The sequence below is a fragment of the Myotis davidii genome, unplaced genomic scaffold, assembly GCF_000327345.1.
Source record: "Myotis davidii unplaced genomic scaffold, ASM32734v1 scaffold149, whole genome shotgun sequence".
NCBI lineage: Eukaryota > Metazoa > Chordata > Mammalia > Chiroptera > Vespertilionidae > Myotis > Myotis davidii.
In genome coordinates, this window is record NW_006352194.1 from 4,209,673 (window position 1) to 4,227,848 (window position 18,176).

The 18,176-nt window shown below is 52.6% G+C and overlaps 1 protein-coding gene across 3 annotated transcripts in view; it reads right to left on the bottom strand.

The window, feature by feature from the left end:
* EPHB2 (EPH receptor B2) overlaps nt 1-18,176 on the bottom strand; it is a 141,678-nt gene that overhangs the window by 2,343 nt on the left and 121,159 nt on the right. The window contains exons 6-13 of one of the 3 annotated variants that reach the window (XM_006777586.2): nt 16,381-16,543; nt 14,337-14,445; nt 13,033-13,097; nt 5,364-5,486; nt 4,547-4,794; nt 3,406-3,621; nt 2,381-2,530; nt 995-1,188 (exon numbers count right to left, since the gene is read on the bottom strand). In XM_006777586.2, coding sequence (XP_006777649.1) covers nt 995-1,188; nt 2,381-2,530; nt 3,406-3,621; nt 4,547-4,794; nt 5,364-5,486; nt 13,033-13,097; nt 14,337-14,445; nt 16,381-16,543 — 1,268 coding nt within the window. Of the gene's footprint in view, nt 1-994; nt 1,189-2,380; nt 2,531-3,405; nt 3,622-4,546; nt 4,795-5,363; nt 5,487-13,032; nt 13,101-14,336; nt 14,446-16,380; nt 16,544-18,176 lie in introns of all 3 variants that reach the window. The other 2 variants (XM_015557285.1, XM_006777585.2) reach the window with 2 other exon arrangements.

An 18,176-nucleotide genomic window follows, 5' to 3' on the forward strand; every position in this document is an offset into this window, starting at 1 on the left:
TTCAGGGAGACTCACTGCTGATGACCCCTGCCTCCTCCCCCAGTGCCACTCTCCATCCTGTCCACCCTGGTTGCGCTGTCAGAAGCTGAATTATGGACCGACTCTCCGAAATCCAGACAAAGCTGGTCACTAATGGGAATGACTTCCTGGCTGGCTCATTAGGCTAAACGCTCACAGTATTTGTATCCGGAGAGTCAGGAGCTGTTGACTCAAGGTCAAGGTGAGAAGCGACAGGTAGAGGCCAACACGAAGATCTGTTGGCCACACGAACTTGGTGTGTGAGTCTCTGACACAGCTAGCTCTGGACCCCAAAGACACCTGACTGGACCCCTGCCCCTCAGAATCCCTGTGTGATTGAGAGTCCCAGAGAGGGCAGGGTCACGAGTGGGGCCTGTGACAGCGCCCAGGCAAGGCTGTGGTGGCTACAGGTGTGATGAGCCCGCTGTGGGGGCACGTGTGTGTTCTCAGGTGCCTATGGATGTATGTAAGTGTGAGTGTGAGAATGGGTATATTCATGTATGAGATTGTGTGCGTGAGAGGGAGAGCATAAGCATGAGCATTTGTGCCTATGTTCATACATATGTGTAGGACTATGTCCTTGTGCATGCGTGCACATGTTTGTGTGTGTGTGTGTGGGGGGGGGCTGTGTCAAGGAGAATGCAAACACAAGTTAGAGAGTACAGGTTTGAGTGTGAGGGTGGTTAGGGAGGAAACTTAGTGATGAGTAGATCCATTTGCTAACGAAGATTCTGCTAACTTTTCTTACACACCGTCCTATCTGACCATTCTTTAAAAGTGTTTCCTCTCCCACCCAGCGTGCACTGTGTCCTGCACTCCTCTGCACCCCAAAGCAGCGCAGATACCCAACAAACTATCCTTCTCCATCCCAGTTCAGGCAGAGTATCTGCTTGAGGCAGGGTAGCCAGGGTGGGAGGGTATTTGGAGAGGGTGAGGGCCAGCTGGGGTGGAGCCATAGAGAGGGGCAGGGCCCTACCCAGAAGAGAGGGGCGCCATGGCTTTGAGGCTGTTGGGGTTGCGGATCATCTTGTCCAGCGTGTTGACGATCTGACCAAACTTGGGCCGGTGGTTGCGGTCCTTCTGCCAGCAGTCCAGCATGAGCTGGTGCAGGGCGCTTGGGCAGTCCATGGGCGGTGGCAGCCGGTAGTCCTGCTCTATGGCATTGATTACCTGGGGACAACAGAGGGGCTGCGTGGGTTGGGTGGGTGGGTAAGAGCATCTGCCCTCTGGCCTGGCCTACCTTTCCCCAGTGTACTTCAGAACACACCTATTTGGTTGCCCTCCACCTCTTCCAGGCAACCTTCTAGGTCCAACCCAGGGATGGACCTCACCTGGGCTCCCACCAGGTATAGCCCCAGCCTAACCTGGCAGCTGGGTGCTTGCCTCCCCCGCCCCAATCTTAGGAAATCCAGAACCCTGAGATAACCTCTGCCTCAGGACCCACCCTCTCTCCCATCTCGGAGCCCCTCCTGGCTTTGATGGCCTGAGGACTCCTCCTTCTGGCTCGTGACCACACGCTTGACTTCAGTGCCATTTACAGCTCCAGGTGAGCGATACCTTCCTTGTCAGGCCTCACAGCACAGACCTGCACCCCTTCCCGTGGCTCCCACCTGGCTCCTCTGTCAGGGAATGGAACTCAAACACCCGCCTCCAATCTGTCCTGCCACTGGGGCCAGACTCATCTTCCCCAGCTCGACGGGGTCACCCTCCCTGCGCAGGCAGCTCCTTCAAGTCCTCCCTGTCCGCATTGCTGCAAATAGCAATTCCTTGAGTTGGCTTTCCGACACCCCATTATTGAACCTCATCAGCCTTTCCAACCAGCTTTCCTCGCCGCTGCTCCCAACACAACCCCTCACCACCCCCGCTCTGGGCCTTGGCGCAGGCTGTTCTTTCCACTGGAATCCCTCACGTCTGCAAGTCCCATTGCTGTGTGAGTCCCCTGTCCCGTGAAGACTTCCTGGCTGGTCTTGCCCACACTGCTCTTGTCTCAACATTTGCCTTCTCCAGTTTAGCACCTGAGCCTAAGAGTTCCCGATAACTGCACCTGGTTCCCAGAGTAATTGTGTTGTCCCCAAATTAAACACTTGAGGGGCAGACAGAGTCTCATTCAGGACTGGCCACAAGGTGAATACATCGTCCAGATTTGCCGATTTGTAGATGATGGACCTTCCTACTCCTGAGCCCCTGGCGAGTCCGGGGACTGTGCAGACATGTGAATCAGCCATTACAGGCTGGGAGCTGCCCCTGCCCAGGATCTCAGAGACGGTGCTCCCACTCTCTGGGAGATCAGCAAAAGGCCAGGAATGTGCATCTTCCCCTTCCCCGTCTGGCTGGACAGAGACGCTCTCTCCTGGAGACTTACGTCCTGGTTGGTCATGTCCCAGTAGGGCCGCTCCCCGTACGACATCACCTCCCACATGACGATGCCATAGCTCCACACGTCGCTGGCTGAGGTGAACTTCCGGTACTGGATGGCTTCTGGGGCTGTCCAGCGGATGGGGATCTTCCCGCCCTGTGGAGCACAGTGAGGAGGGTGGGTGGGTGGGAAGCTGACCGGTCTGGCCTCTGCTCTCAACATGCCCCGCCATATGCCCTGTGCCGTGCCAGTCACAGGAAGCATCTTCCTGTTCAAACTCACCATACTGCTTCAGAGCTCGCATTTGCACATGCTATTCCTCTGCAGGCAGGAGCTTTCCCCACTCTCCCCTCTGGAAACCTCCTTCTCGTCCTTTAAGTCCCTCTGAAAGTCTTTCCTTAAGTCCCAATTATTGCTCACTCTGTTGAATCCCACAACTGTGCCTGTATCTCTCCATCAAAGAGGCAGTTCCCATACAGAGGAACTCCGATCATTTGCTACTTGCCTGTCTCCGACTGTACTGTCTCCGAGCTCTCCGAGGGCAGGGACTGTGTCCTGTTCCTTTCTGTTAAAACCCTTCACCAACCCAAACTGCGTTCAGGAGAGAGTCATGAGCATGGGCATTCAGGATCTCCAAGATCTGGCCCTGCCTAACTTCCCAGACTCTTGCTCACCACTTGAACCTCGCAGCCTGCATGCTAGTATCATCTTACCGTGAGAACATGGCATCTGACTCACTTTTACTGGCCCTTCAGCCTTCAGCTCAGAGAGCACCCCCTCTAGCAAGCCTTCCTCTGCCTCCCCAAGCATGTGTCCTGGCTCACAGCCCCGTCACTCCATGTTGCTCTGTACATATGTGACCCTCACCAGCCCGTGAGCTTCAGGAGGGCAGGAACCATGTTTATGTCTCTGCATCTCCAGGGCCCAGCACAGTGCTTGGCGTGAGCAGGTGAAAACGTACTGCAGGGAGAGCTGGATGTGTATGCCCTCTTTCCTGGCACCCTGACCCCGCTGTTCCCTGCGCATCTTACCAGGGCGCTGGTGTAGGTGGGGTCTGAGGTATCATCCTCCAGAAAGCGTGAGAGGCCGAAGTCGGACACCTTGCAGACCAGGTTGCTGTTGACAAGGATGTTGCGGGCGGCCAGGTCGCGGTGGACGTAGTTCATGTCCGCCAGGTACTTCATGCCGGCCGCGATGCCCCGTAGCATGCCCACCAGCTGGATGACTGTGAACTGCCCATCGTTTTGCTGCAGGAGATGTGGAGAAAACGCAAAGTCAATGGAAGGGTCTGAATCAGACTCTGGATCGTGTTCACAATGGGAAGGCAGGGCCCCAACCCCCGGCCTAGGCTCTGTTTCAGGTGCTTGGGGACCGTAGGCCCAGGAGAGGCCACTTTCAGGGTGGTGGAGAGAACAGACTGTGCAGCAGACACGGTTAGTCTGAATCTGGCTCTACCCCTTGCTGTCCGTGCAACCTCGGACAAATGACCTAACCTCTCTGAGTCCCAGTTTCCTCATGTGTGTATTAAGTGGGGATGAGTGACAGCCACCTTCCAGTGCTGTCTGAGTTAAACAGGAGGGTATATGGAAGGGGCCTGCACATGCGAGGTGCTTGAAAAATATCTGCTAAATGGCAGCTAGGCCAATGGCATACTCCCGACTCCTCGTCAGGACTGTCTGTCTGTCTGGTTGACTGCAACCTCCTAGGGGGCCTGGAGTTTCCCTCTGTGCTCTGAACTCCTTCCCTGGCCTGTAGTGCTCTGGAGGAATCCAAAATTCAGTGAAAATTCTGGACTAGGGGTTTAAAGACCTGGTTCCAGACCTGGCTTTCACCTGGACCCTCTGGATGACCCTGGGCAAACTCTACCTCTTGAGCCTCAGTTTTCCCTTGTGCATAATGAGAAGGCTGTCTGTGAGCATGGATGGCAACCGATTTCAGGTTGTTTGCTAACTGATCAACTGGTTGTGGTTTCCTGGATTGAGTCTGAGATTTGTTTTTGAGGGTGGTTGGAGAGATTTCTGGGATTGATTAGTGATGTCTGCCATGGGTAAGGGAATGGAAAGTGGCAAACGTACAGGCCATTCCTGATCTAGATCTTTTCCAAAACCCTTTGAGGCTCTGATGGTATGAAGCTATGTCACTCCTTTTCCTGCCCCATCCATGGTCCCCTACCCGGAGGAATGAGTCCAGGGAGCCATTCTCCATGAACTCAGTGATGATCATCACGGGCGTGCTCTTGGTGACAACACCCTCCAGGTGAATGACGTTGGGGTGGTCGAACTGGCCCATGATGGAGGCCTCGCTCAGGAAGTCCCGACGCTGCTTCTCAGTATAGCCCGACTTGAGCGTCTTGATGGCTACAAAGATCTCTCTTTTGCCTGGCAGTTTCAGGTGGCCACTGCACACCTCACCAAACTCCCCTGGACAGACACACCAAGAGGGGAAAGATGTCACATGCCAGGGGTAAGTGTCACCCTGCTCTCTGTAACCCCACCCCCCACCTCCCCCACCACTCCTGGGGCCTCCTCAATGTTCTACTCATCCTCTTGGACACAGAATCCCTTTGTAGAATATGGGGGCCCACCTTTGAGAGTAAGAGTAAACTCTTCATGGCTGTCCCATGGTGTTTGGATGGCATGGTGTGAGGATGTAGGGGAACCTGGGGAGATGGAGGGTGGGACATGGGGTGAGTGGTGGGAAGGACAAAGCACTGGGCTGAGTCCAGAGAACTGGGTTCCAGACTTAGCTCAATCTCTGATGTGACGTACAAATTCCTTCCCGGCCCTGGGCCTCAGTGTCCTTATCTGTTGATAAGGTAGTTTTACTGGATGACTTTGAGGGACTTTTCCATTGGGCATTCTGAGCCTTCAGGGCTTGGAAGGTTCTCTGAGGGATCTGCCCCACATCCTACCCTCTGTCTCAGGAGGACACATTGGGGTGGTTACACATGGTTGAAGTCACAGTACCTGGGAGGGCACCAGCCACCTACCTGCTCCGATCACCTGCTCAATTTTGACACAGGAGATGTCGATTTCCTTGGCAAACTCCCGCACTGCCTCATTGGGGTCCTCGTAGGTGAATGGGTCGATGTAGATCTTCATGCCTGGGGTCACTGAGGGAGAAGACTAGGCTTGGTCAAATGCACAGATTCAGGATGTGGACAAATGGAAAGGGGAGAGCCAGTCCAGCCATGGATGGACATATACTCCCATGTGGTTCCCCCTAAGAACTTGGCCACCCCCTGCAGGTCACTTGACCTCTCTGGGCCTCCGTGAGCAGATGGGCACTGAGCAGAGGGTGAGGGGGGTAGATTGCTCAGCAGGGATAGCAAATAGGTTCTAGCTCTTGTTCCAACTCTAATTGACTTCCTGGAGCTGCTGAAAGACTGTCAGGATTGATTAGCAATGTCTGTTATGCGTGTGGGCATAAAAGGAAGAAAGGATAGAAAGGGTTGTTACTCCTGTGATAGAGAATCAGGAGGAAGGAAGTCACGAAGGAAAGGGGAGAATTGTACCAAAAATACAGAAACAGCAGGCCATAGACTGTGTTCTTGGGCTTCTGCTAAGGAGGTCTCCCTATTTTTCAAGGGTCAATTCAAGCCTCCTCTACCCTCAGGAGACCCTGGCTGGCTCAGCCCTCCTAGGCAGCGCCAGAGCCTGGAGGCTGCCTCACCATGGCTCCTGGGACCACCTTCGGGGTCCCCCACTGGCCAAGTCTAAAAACTTTCTGGATCTCAAATTCCCTGTTGATCAGCATGAGGCAGGATATGGACAAAATTCCTGATCTGGTGTGAATTTTTATTTTTTTATGCAGAGGAAGGAAGGAGGTGACTTGGATGCCAAAGACCTAATTCTGACCCCAGCCCTGAGTCCACAAAACCTTTGAAAAAAAGGAAAGATGATCCATCCACATGGCCCCTCCCAGATAAGTGGTCTTCCGCTTCTCTGACCATCTGGCCCTCGCTCAGCCCAGGCTTCCCTCTAGCTTCCCCAGCTCCCTGCCCATATCCTCCCACTGCCCCGGGAGCTGTGACTTCCTGGTAGCAGCTGTAGGAGTTGGGAGCTGGAGTCCCTGGGTCATAAGTAAGACTTGGTTGGTTGATGAGTAGGTCATCAACCTTGGTCAGCTAGTGTGACCTTGGACATGTTAGTGGACCACTCCCAACCTCTGTTTCAGACATTCCAGGAATCCAGGAGGTGAGACCTCTAAATAGGGATAGGAAAACTGGCCCACTACCTGTTTTGTAATAAGGTTTTATAAATTAAGTTTTATTGGAACACAGCCACACACATTCCTTTTGCCTGTAGTTGCTTTAACACCACAGTGGTTGAGTAGCTAAAATAGAGACTATATGGCTCGAAAGCCTAAAGTATTTACTATCTGGCCCTTTACAGAAAAGTTTGATAACCGCTGCTCTAACACATGAGCTTTACACTGAGTGGCCAGATTATTATGACAGGCCAGATTATTATGACCACCCCATCAGTACTTCGTTGGGCCACCTTTTGCTTTCAATACTGTGGCGATTCCTCTTGGCATTGACTCCATGAGATGTGGAAAGGTGATGCGAGGAATCTGACCCCATGCCTGATAAATAGCACTGTCCAGTTCTGTGAGATTTGATGGTTGTGGAACCAGCTGCCTGATGGCTCTTTTAACTTCGTCCCACAAATGCTCAATTAGATTGAGATCTGGTGATTGTGGAGCTGTGGCATGGTGCATTGTCTTACTGGAAGAAGCCATCTCCATTGGGATACGCCATCAACATGATAGGATGAACTTGATCAGCAACAATACTTAGGTATGTTGTGCTATTCAGACGTTTATAATGATCTGGCCCTCTAGCAATTTCAGTGGGAAATTATAGCTAAATTGCCTACAAACGTCAGGTGGTCATAATAATCTGGCCACTCAGTGTATTTTGGATTATCTGTCCAGCCCTTTAGGTCAGGGTTTCTTAATCTGAGTCTGTGAACCACTTGGCAGTTCCAGAGTGGCTTTTGGGGTGGGACAGGGGGTGGAGTCTAGTAGCCTCTTAAAATGCATTTATTATTGCCTTTTTGAATTAGAAAAGTAATGCATGTTCCTTATAGTCTGAAAACTCTGGAAGTAAATATTGTTGAAAGTAAAAGTTCTCCAAAATCCATCCCTGAGACGTTTCTGGGTTTTCCTATCTCGTAATTGTATATACACACATATGCAAACCTCTGTTTCTCTGGCCACAGGATCCAAAACTTTCAGCCTAAGACCCTCCCCACCAAAGAGGTTAAGAACCACCATACTAGCCTGTGGGAGCCTGGGCGGAGGGCGAGGGCGTGGGCGTGTGCTCTTTTCTCACGCCGCCCTTCCCTGGCGCGCTGCACGCAGTTCTGCACACAACAGACACTCAGTGTCAGAGCTGGGCAGAATCCAGATGACGGAGACAGAAGACTAGCAGTTGCTGTTTACTGAGGCCTTTGTCTGTGCCTGACACTGTGCCAGGGTCTTGACATGCATTCTCTCTCTCCTCTGCCCGACAACTTGAGGAAGGGGTCATTATTCTCATTGCACACATGTGGGAACCACAGCTCAGAGAGGCAAGTCATCTGCCCAAGGCCACACAGCTAGCCAATGGCACCGCCAGGATTTGAACCCAGGTCTGTCAAGCTTGAGCCAAGGGCCAGTCCTCTTAATTACCATGCTCACTGCCTCCTGGATGAAGTCCAACCAGATCTGGTCCCTGCATCCTCCTCCTGGAGTATTCAGTCAGGACACCTTCCCCAAGAGCAAGGACACAAGCTCCCTGGAGATGCTCCCTTTGTTGTTTGGACTCTGATTGGCCTGTGGGTCTTGGGGGCTGGCTTTTAGCCTCCCTCCTAATAGAACCGGGGAAGCCCTTTCTGCTGGGTCAGCTGGGAGGGAGGACAGGAATGGGTCAGTTCAGGGTGCTAAGGAGAAGCACAGAAGGAGCTCAAAGCTACTTGGGTGCTGCTAGCTGATCAGGTGCCATCCCTGGGTCTCGGCCAGGGTGATGATCAAGAGGACAGAGGCAAGTGCCTTCACCTGGCATCCCACGCCCTCAGTGATGGGCCCCATGGATAGCCCCCTGGTCCTCTATATGCCAGCAAAAAGGAATGATTTACCCAGTGGTCCCAGAAACACCTCCCAAGTTCTTGTCTCTGTGCTTCTATTCATGTGGCTCCCTCCACCTGGATCACCCTTTTCTTCTTCTTTTGTCCAGATCAAAATGCCACCTCCTCTGTGAAGCCTGCCTGGATCCCTCCCGTGGAGACCCATGCTTTCTCCTCTGGCTCCCACAGCCCAGTCTCCACACCCACTCCTCTGGCCCTGATGTCTATATGGCTTTTTTACCTTGTATCAGGGCTCCCAGACATGCGTGCTCAAAGCCATGCCCCCTCCTTCCTGGAACACTCTGCCGCCTGGGAGGGCTTGCGTTACCCTTGCTCCTCCAGGGCGCAGAGGCTGTGTCTGTTGTTCATGCTACACCCAGGACCTGGCAAGGAGGGTGCTAACGAAATGCTTATTGATGGAAGAATTGCATCACTCGTTGATGTGCCCTCCTTTTCCCTCTCCATCTCTTTGAGGTCACGAATGCCTTTGAGAATTTGGCAAAAGCTATGAATCTCCTCCTTGGAAAAACATCCACATGTGTGTACACCCCCATATTCAGAATATCGTTTTGGAATTATAGGCCCTGAAGGTCTAGGGGTCTGTGAGCCCCAAGTCATGAGCCCTAGAATATTTTCTCCGGAGCACATAGGTGAAGGTGGTACGCAGTAGATGCTCAATAAACACGTATTGAAGGCAGGACTCGGAGTGAAGCCTTCCTGCTTCTGTGACCCTTCGGTTTCACCTCACCGTTAAGAGCACCATTGGCTCGCAGTTCAGTGAGGATTCCCAGGCAGGAGGCCCTGTTCTAGGCACTTGAAAGGTATTGACCCAGTGACTCCTCCTAACAACCCTACCAGGTCAATGCTATTTATTAGGCCGAGCCTTATGAAATTGTCACTTACTTGACTGCTTGGACCTACAAAAACGGCAATTTCATTTGGTCCAACCTAATGTTGTTACCTCCTTTCTCTTGGGTGAAGAAATGATGGCATGAGAAAGGTGAAATGACCTGCCCGAGGGGGCATGGAACAGACAGGAAGTGGCAGGAGTGGGGTTTGAATCCAGGTGGTCTGGCTGAGGCTATGCTGCCAGCGTTTTTGGCTGCTTCCCGGCTTGTCTCCTGGAACCGAAGGGGAGCTCCCCGTGGCCACAGCCTTGCTCAGGACCTGGCTCCCAGGAGGGGCATTTGCTGAACTGAGGTTGCATGAGGACCTCTGCAGGCAGACTCTTCAGAAAAGACTGGGCTGGTGTCTAGATGAGGCATGACTGTCAGGGCCATCACCTCTCATCCTGAACCTATGTGGGGAATTCAGGACGAGCGAGGAGGGACCAGGCGCTCAGAGACCTGGGCTTGAATTCTGGATCTGCCAGAAATGACGGTCACAAAGAAACAGGACCCACCTCACAAGGGGCTTGCAGGGATTAAACGAGAATCTTTTTAAAGGGCTTAGTAGAGTGGTTGGCAAATAGAAGGCACCGACTGATGGTTAACTATTATAATGAAGAGTTATAATGAACTGTTATAATGGCTATTGTTAAATATTATTATTAGAAAGCACTTCAATATCCATTCATTTATTTACTTCTCACAGCATTGTTGTGAAAGAAGTATACAAATCTGTACGCTATCATTTACATTTTAAGATGTATCAGCTCAGAGGTTAAGAGGCTGGCGTGAGGTGTACAGTCAGGACATATGTCTGGGTTGTGGGCTCGATCCCCAGTGTGGGACATGCAGGAGGCAGCCAATCAATGATTCTCTCTCATCATGGATGTTTCTATCTTGCTCTCCTTCTCCCTTCCTCTCCGAAATAAAAAAAGAAAAAAAAGAAATCAATAAAATAAAGATGCCAAGACTCAGAGAGGTTCGATGACTTCCCCAAGGCAACCTAGCTGGCCAGTGGTGGAGTAAGAATGAGAAATCAGGTCAATCCCTCTGGCTCCACATCCAGGCACCATAGCCCTTGGTATTCACTCAGCACCTGCTGAATGACGGAACACACGAGCCTGAAAAGGGGACGTCAGCCAATCACCCGCCTCTCAGCTTCCTCCAGGGTCCTGACCACACAGGGCTGCTGGTGGACAACGGGTCACAGAGCTGGCAGTGCTTCGAAACTAACAGTCCTGCTCGGACACAGGGAGTGAGCCAGAGCTTCCGATCGCGTTGATCTATGAATCAATCCCGGGGTCTGTTTTTAAAATAGCTCCCTGCGGTCACCTGTCACTTTGTTACTCACTCATCCTCTAAATAGTGATGCTCCGAAATGGCTCCAGGTGACAGCGTGTGTGAGCTCAGCCGGGTGGAGACAGCACAGTGTGGCTAAGAGCCTGCACGCTGCAGCCAGACACCCTCGGTTCGCACCCGAGCCCCTGCCTGAGCAGCTGTTGACTCGGACTCACAGTGGGAAGTTATAAGGATTAAATGGATGCGTACACGAACAGCACGAAAACAGCTCTTGGCACATAGAACACAGTCAGTATGTTTAGCCACCTCTACGATCATGATTTTATAACTTGGGGACTAGGAGGGCGTGATGTGATTTGTGACTTTTACTTTGATGTACAGGTGATTTTTATTTCTGTGCAGTTAAATTTGTCTGCCCTTTTCTTTGCTTTTACACTTTCGAAAAAGTCCTTTTCTATTCACGGCACAGTTAAATGGTTACCTAAATTGTCTTCTGGAAATTTGAATGGCTTAACCATTTTTACATTGATGTCCACAGTGATTGTTAAGCCCAGGAACTTTTACTTCAAACTGAGTTTTACCCAGAGGCTTAATCTAGAATTCCCAACTCTGCCCTTCTTGCCGACCCCACATCCAGTCCCGCAACATATTTAGTGGTTCTACCTTCAAAATATGTCAGGGTCCAACCACTTCCCACCATCTCCATCACTGCCCCCTGGTCTGGCCATCAGCATACCATCCCTGGATTATCCTAACAGCCCCCTCACGGGTCTCCCTCCTTCTGTCCTTGCCTGGCCACACCTCACCCTTCCGTGCATTTTCTACATGGCAGCCAGGGAAGTCCTGTCAGAACTGTAACTCAGAGCCCGCCAGTCCTTTGCTCAGATCCCTCTAGAAGCTCCCCATTTCACTCAGAATAAAAACCAAGAGCCTGCGATGATTAACAAGAATCTGCATGTTGTGGCCCTTCATACTCCCCCCACCCCCTCCACCCCCTTACTCTGCTCCAGTCCCACTGGCGGCCCCTTGGCTGTTCCCGAAACCTTCCAGACATAGCGCGGGCTCAGGGCCTTGGCACTGGCTGCTCCGTCGCCTGGGATGCTCTTTCCTGAGGTATCGCTGCACAACTCACTCCCCCAGCGCCTTAGTGTCTTTGTTCAGATGAAACCGTCTCAGCAAGGCCAACCCCCACTCCCCTAGTTAAAAACAACCCTGAACCACCACTGTCAATCCAGGACTCTGCTTCTCTCTTGCCTTTTTCCCACAGCATTTTCATCTTTTAATATATCATATGCTTTACTCATTTATGACATGTATATATATATATATTTTATTCTCTGTTCTGATGCTAGAATATAAGTTCACGGGGGCAGGGATATTGGTTTGTTGACTTGTATGTCCCAGCACCTATAACAGGGCCTGGTATACATAGGAGGCTACAGCAAATAAGTGACAAGCGAATCGACATGCTGATGGCCCCCCTTTATCCAGTGGCCATCTGAGGAGCCCTAGGATACCCCACTGAGTACAGTTTGAGAACCTATGTTAGACCCACTGGGAATTCCTGTTTCCTGAGTGAGGTCTCCGACACACCTTCTCCCCCCGGCCCCCATGCTCCCCCCACAGAGAGTCAGTTCTGCCAGGGCCCCAGGGAGAGGAAGCTACACTCTGCTCTTCTCTCCGCTGGACCCCTTGGGAGGGGACAGTGCTCTGGGTGTGTGTGGCACATGTGCCCCCAGCCCTGGCCTAAGGCGGGAGGGGGCAGTGGGGGGAATGGAGGCACTGGTGGGAGTGAATGGTCACCAGAGGAGTCACCTGGAAGGAATGACACGAGGCCTCCTCCTCCCTTCTCTCTGGTCTCCCAGGCCGGAGCCTAGGGTCCTCACCGCCTCACTCAGCTCATGTGTTTATTCTATACAAACGTGAGTAGTGACTACTATGTGTGGGAAGTGTGCTGGGGCCGGGGAGGCAGTGGTGAGGGTCAGACACAGTTCCAGGTCTCCATGCGCGCCCGTGATAACGTTGGAGAGAGAAGGGAGCGGCCATCCCAGTGCAGCCAGGGAAGGGGTGCTGTGCAAACACGGACAACAGCCCTACACCCGGCTGGGTGGGGTCAGGGAGGGCTTCTCAGAGGGGTCTGTATGAGGCCCGAGGGAGAGTAAGAGACACTCAGGGAAGGAGGACAGGAGAGTGATCAGGCAGAGGGAACAGCATGTGCAGAGGCCGCGGTGACAGTGAGCACGGCCCGTTCAGGGGACAGCTTGTCTCTCAGTCTGACTGCAGCAGAAAGAAGGCTGGGGAAGTTGCCGGGGAACTGACAGTGCAGGGCCCAAGGGTGCCAGCCCCGCTGGGGCATACATACTGTGGCCACTGGTGTAGTGCTGCAGCTTGTCCGTGTACTCTGAGTCAGCACGCTCAAACCCCCGTCTTCTGGAACAAGAGCAAAGGGCTGGAGCCACCTGGAGGCGCCCGGGGAGCTGGGAGCCACAGCAGGTGATAGGGAGAGGGTGGGCAGGCCTTTGGAAGCACATCCCTGTCAGGGGCCTCCTGCCTGCCCCTCGCCTAGCAGCCTTACCTGTCGGGCCCCACTCATCCCTTCCCACTCTCCCACTGCAAGTCCAGGCTCGCTGTTTCCCCCGTCCCCTTTCCAGCCAAGCCCCTTTCAAAGAGCAAAGTCATCGCCTCTGGTCATGGCCTCTGGATCCTGGCCCCAGAAACCCTGGGGGCTTCTGTCCATCTGACCTTATGACCCCGTGTCCTCTAAAGTGGGGAACTCTTGCCCAGCCGGCGTGGCTCAGTGGTTGAGCTTCAACCTATGAACTAGGAGGACACGGCTTGATTTCCTGGTCAGGGCACGTGCCCAGCTTGTGGGCTTGATCCCCAGTGTGGGGCATGCACAACGCCGCCAATCAATGATTCTCTCTCATCACTGATATTTCTGTCTCTTTCCCCCTTTCCCTTCCTCTCTGAAATCATTAAAAATATATTAAAAAAATAAAGTGGGGAACTCTTTAAGGAAGAAAAGTTTCTCTTCGCCTTTCCCCAGAAGTCAGGGAACCATGGCCCCTTCCTGCACATGCCATCCCAGCCAGTGGGAGTGGGGAACTCTTTAAGGAAAGAGAGTTTCTCTTCGCCTTTCCCCAGAAGTCAGGGGACCACGCCCCCTTCCTGCACATGCCATCCCAGCCAGTGGGGGTGCTCTTCCCCCACCTCCTCCTGCCAGTGTCCTCTCCCTCTTCCCAGCGACCTCAGCCAGGAGGCCTTCCCTGAGCTCCACAACCTCCCCTCTGACACTGCTTACGGCCCTGATCATGAAGGGGCCTCAACTAGTGCAAAGGCAGGGCGATCTGTATTCCTTCCACCACCCCCTTAGCTCCCAGCACCCTGCGGTCCTCCAGCCCACTGCTCTGAGACGCTCCTCATGCCGAAGTATTGGTGTCTCAGTGTGCCACCCTGAACAGTGGGCTTGTCAAGGGCAACGGGATGGGCTGCTGATGGTGGCTGTTTAGGAGGAGGTGGGAGAGGCCACTTGGGGGTACCCAGGCCGACCCCAGCCTCTCTCGGTCCCTGGTACTGATGGAAATGCCTCCCCCGTTCACAAACACTGTTCAGGAATGGCAGAATGGATGCACGCCGGGCCTGGAGGGACCGGGGGACACCACCCACCTGTTACACACGATGGCGATGACAACCACGGCGATGAGGAAGACCAGGGCAGCCGCCGAAGAGCCGACGATGAGTGGCAGCTTCTCCTGGATGCTGGTCTGGTACTCGGCTGGGGAGAAAGTGCACGCAGTGTTCTCAGCCTGGTGCCGGGAGCCCCAACAGCCCAGCACCCTGCGGGGTCTCCCGGGATCCCAGGCTCTGTTCCTGCTCCTCACAGAGTCCCTGTCACATGCTCAGCTGGAGAACTGGCTGTCACTGGCTCACAAGTTACCTTGGACACGTCCATGAACTGCTCTGACTCTCAATTTCTCAACAGTAACATGGGCATAATACCCACATCTCAATGTGGCTATGAAAATCAACAACAACAAGCTGCCACATAAGGAGAGACAGTGGTAAGCACAGGCTCTGAGGCCAGACTCCCCGGGTTTGAGTCCCAGTGGTGCCACTTACTGTCTGTGTGAACTCTCATAAAGCAGGTTACCTCTCTGTGGCTCAGTTTCCTCCTCTGTAAAGTGGGGAGAATCATACTTCCCACTTCACAGGACTGCTGTGGAAAGCACGTACTAAACACTCAGTAAATATCAACTGTTAATGTTACTGAGTGTTTTAAAGGTTGGTCACTGTGCTAAGAATGAGATGTATCTTGTTTGATTCTCGGAACAGCCCAGTGATGCACTGGCTATGTTAATCCATTTTACAGACGAGGAAACTGAGGCTTAGTGAGGTCATGACTTGTTGGAGGTCACACAGAAAGTGGCCAAAGCCAACACTTGAACCCAGATCTGTTTGACCGAAGGCTGTGGGCTTAACTGAGATAATGCTAAAATGCTCTCAGCATTGGCCTCGCTCTTGCAAACCACTCAGTACGTTCTCAATGTCACCAACATCATCATCGTTTTAAATTCTGTTATTATTCCCATTTGCTTTCATGACCAGACGGGCTTGGCAAAGTCAGGGACAAGGTCAGTCCTGGGTCTTAGTGCCAGCACACATTTGTGGAATAATAAAGAAAGGATCGGGGACAGTCCTCCAGTACCCATGTCAGTGACGCTCACCCAGCATTCACCAGGGCTGAGGAAGGTGAAAACGTTGGCTGTGAGGAAGGGGGACTCGGGAGAGGAACTAATGCTGGAAGAGATGGGGGTGCTGTGAGGGAAAATGCTGGAGCCTCGTCACCAAGAAAGCTGGCCCGGAGCTTGGTGGGTTGGTGCAAGGGCCCCCAGGCTCACAGGAGCGACAACTATAACTTCACGTCCTATTTGGTGAGCGCCAACTCTGTGAGGCCTGGCACCAACCCTGTGCTAGGGCCTGTACATCTGTCCCCATCCTTACACTATGATGCTAATGAGACAGTTACCATTCCCCTTTACAGAAGAGAAAAACTGAGGCTCAGAGGGGTAAGGTACGTTGCTTCGGGCCATACATTGGGGGCTGAATCTCCATTGTCATTTCCATCTGTCAGGCACCAGAGTCCACACTCTTTATGCTGCCCTTCAAGGATCATTAGAGCAGGAAGGGTACGTAGAGACCACGTGGTCCCAGACTGGGAGCCACAAAACACACGGGCTGCAACCTCCCATTCTCTGGCCCAGGGTAGACATGACTAATCCATCCCAGCGCGTCTCCCTGCTGAGCTAGTGCAGGGACGAAGTAGTTTTGCCTTTTCAGATTGAGTATGATTGCTTTCCTTTTATAGACGAGGACAATCTGGACCACAGAATGGGTGTGATTTGCTCAGAGTGACTGCACATCGGTGCTGAGCTCCCAGGAGTCGTGGGAAAGGAAGTGGCCCGGCTGGCGTGATGGTAACGGATGTCACAAGCCTTTCCTGGCCACAGGACAGTGCCTTTACATAGGGCTGCACAGTCCGTACAGGGCACAGAGGCTCCCAGCCAGGAGGGAAGGGGGCTGATTGACATCAAGGAGCCGGGGGGTGCCGTTTCTAATGGGCACAAAGGCGCTGTGCGGGAAGGTGGCTCTCGGGTTTGTTCTGTTTGTGGAGTCAGTGCCCACCCGCCTTCCGCCCTCTGGCACCTCTTACCTTCTGTCATGGTCTGGAAGTACATCTTGCCACTGTAGCGCCCATAGCCCGCCACGGTGCGTGCCCGCACCTGGAAGACATAGATGGCGCCGGCTTTGAGGCCCTGCACAGTGACTGTGTTGGTGGGGCTCTTTATGGCCGTGGCGTTGTACTCACTGAGCTCCTGCCGAGGAACAGAGAAGACAGTTAGCGAGGTTGTTGCGCACAGTGGGCCCACAGCCCACTGACCACTCCTGCCACTTGTGGGGCAGGGCGCGGGGAGAAGGGTTCTGGCCACCAGATAAACATCCGTGGTTCTCAATTCTTCACTCCCTCCCAGTAACAGAATCACACACCTGCAGCCTTTGCAAGTGATTTTGCAACCCAAGAGAAGGCAGAGTGTATTTCTCCTCCTCATGATGCTGAGTTTGTCTACATGACCTGCTTTGGCCACTGGAATATTCTAGAGGACATGATGCAAGCACGGGCTTTACATATACTTGTTGATTTGGCTTGGCCTCTTGTGATTCTGCAATCTGCCATGAGGGGGGCTTAGTCTGGGTAACAACTAGTTCCAGAAAGAGAGAAAGGGGGAAAAGATCTTGACCTAACTTCTAGAGTGAAACGGAGCCACCTCAGCTGACTGACAGATACAAACCTATGAGAAAGAAAAATAGCTACTTGTGGTAGGTCACTGGATTTGGGGTTGTTTGTTCTGCAGCACCATCTCAACAACAGCTGACTAATACACATATACTGAGTGGTCACTGTGTGCAGATCCTGGGGTCTAGACTGTGAATTCTTGTGGACAGCAGGGAGAAGGCCCACATTGCTCACTTCTGCGTCCCTCTCTCTCCCTCATGTCTTGATGGATTAAGTGGAGGGATCCCTGTTCAGCCTTATCACACTTGGGTCGGACAAGAATTAAGACCCAGAAAGGGAAAATTATGCTCAAGGTCACATGCATCAGTTGATGGCTGCTTTGGGACTCAAAACCATGCCGGAGCCACCTCTAATATTCATGTCTTTGGGTACCTTTGAGAGATGCAGAACGCCAATTCTCACCTCCTAAGTACTGCCCAGGGTGACCGGAGGAGCCTGGACGGGACAAAGAGCCAGCTGCTGCAATAGGGGTGGAGATGTGTTTGAATTGGATGCAAATGTTTACCTGCCTCGTTGATGCTCATTCAGGCACCTGTCAGCTGCCCAGATAACCGTCTCCAAATACCCTCTTTGCATTAGGCACCGGGCTGGGCACTGGGAACCCACAGAGGTGAAAGCACAGGTCCTGGTCCTGGAAAGCCCAGTTCAGAAAAGCAAACAGGGTGGAGAACTTAACCCTGTGAGGATCTGGAACCCATTTGAGAAGCTGATGAAAAGCTATGACCGCTTACGCAGAAAACCACGCACATGCCAATCATGCACATGTCAGGGAGGCACAGAGCCCCTGAACACTCTTCTGGAACAATTAAATGAGTGCGAGCAATGTTATTACAGATAATAACTGTAACTACAATGTCACTATTTTTAAAAATGCAAATGTAGCCCTGATGTCCGATATTTTACTTGGCAGCCCTCTTGCCCTAGCTGATGAAACTATGACCACTTACGCAGAAAACCACGCACATGCCAATCATGCACATGTCAGGGAGGCACAGAGCCCCTGAACACTCTTCTGGAACAATTAAATGAGTGCGAGCAATGTTATTACAGATAATAACTGTAAAAACAATGTCACTATTTTTAAAAATGCAAATGTAGCCCTGATGTCCGATATTTTACTTGGCAGCCCTCTTGCCCTGAGCCTCTGCAAGGCC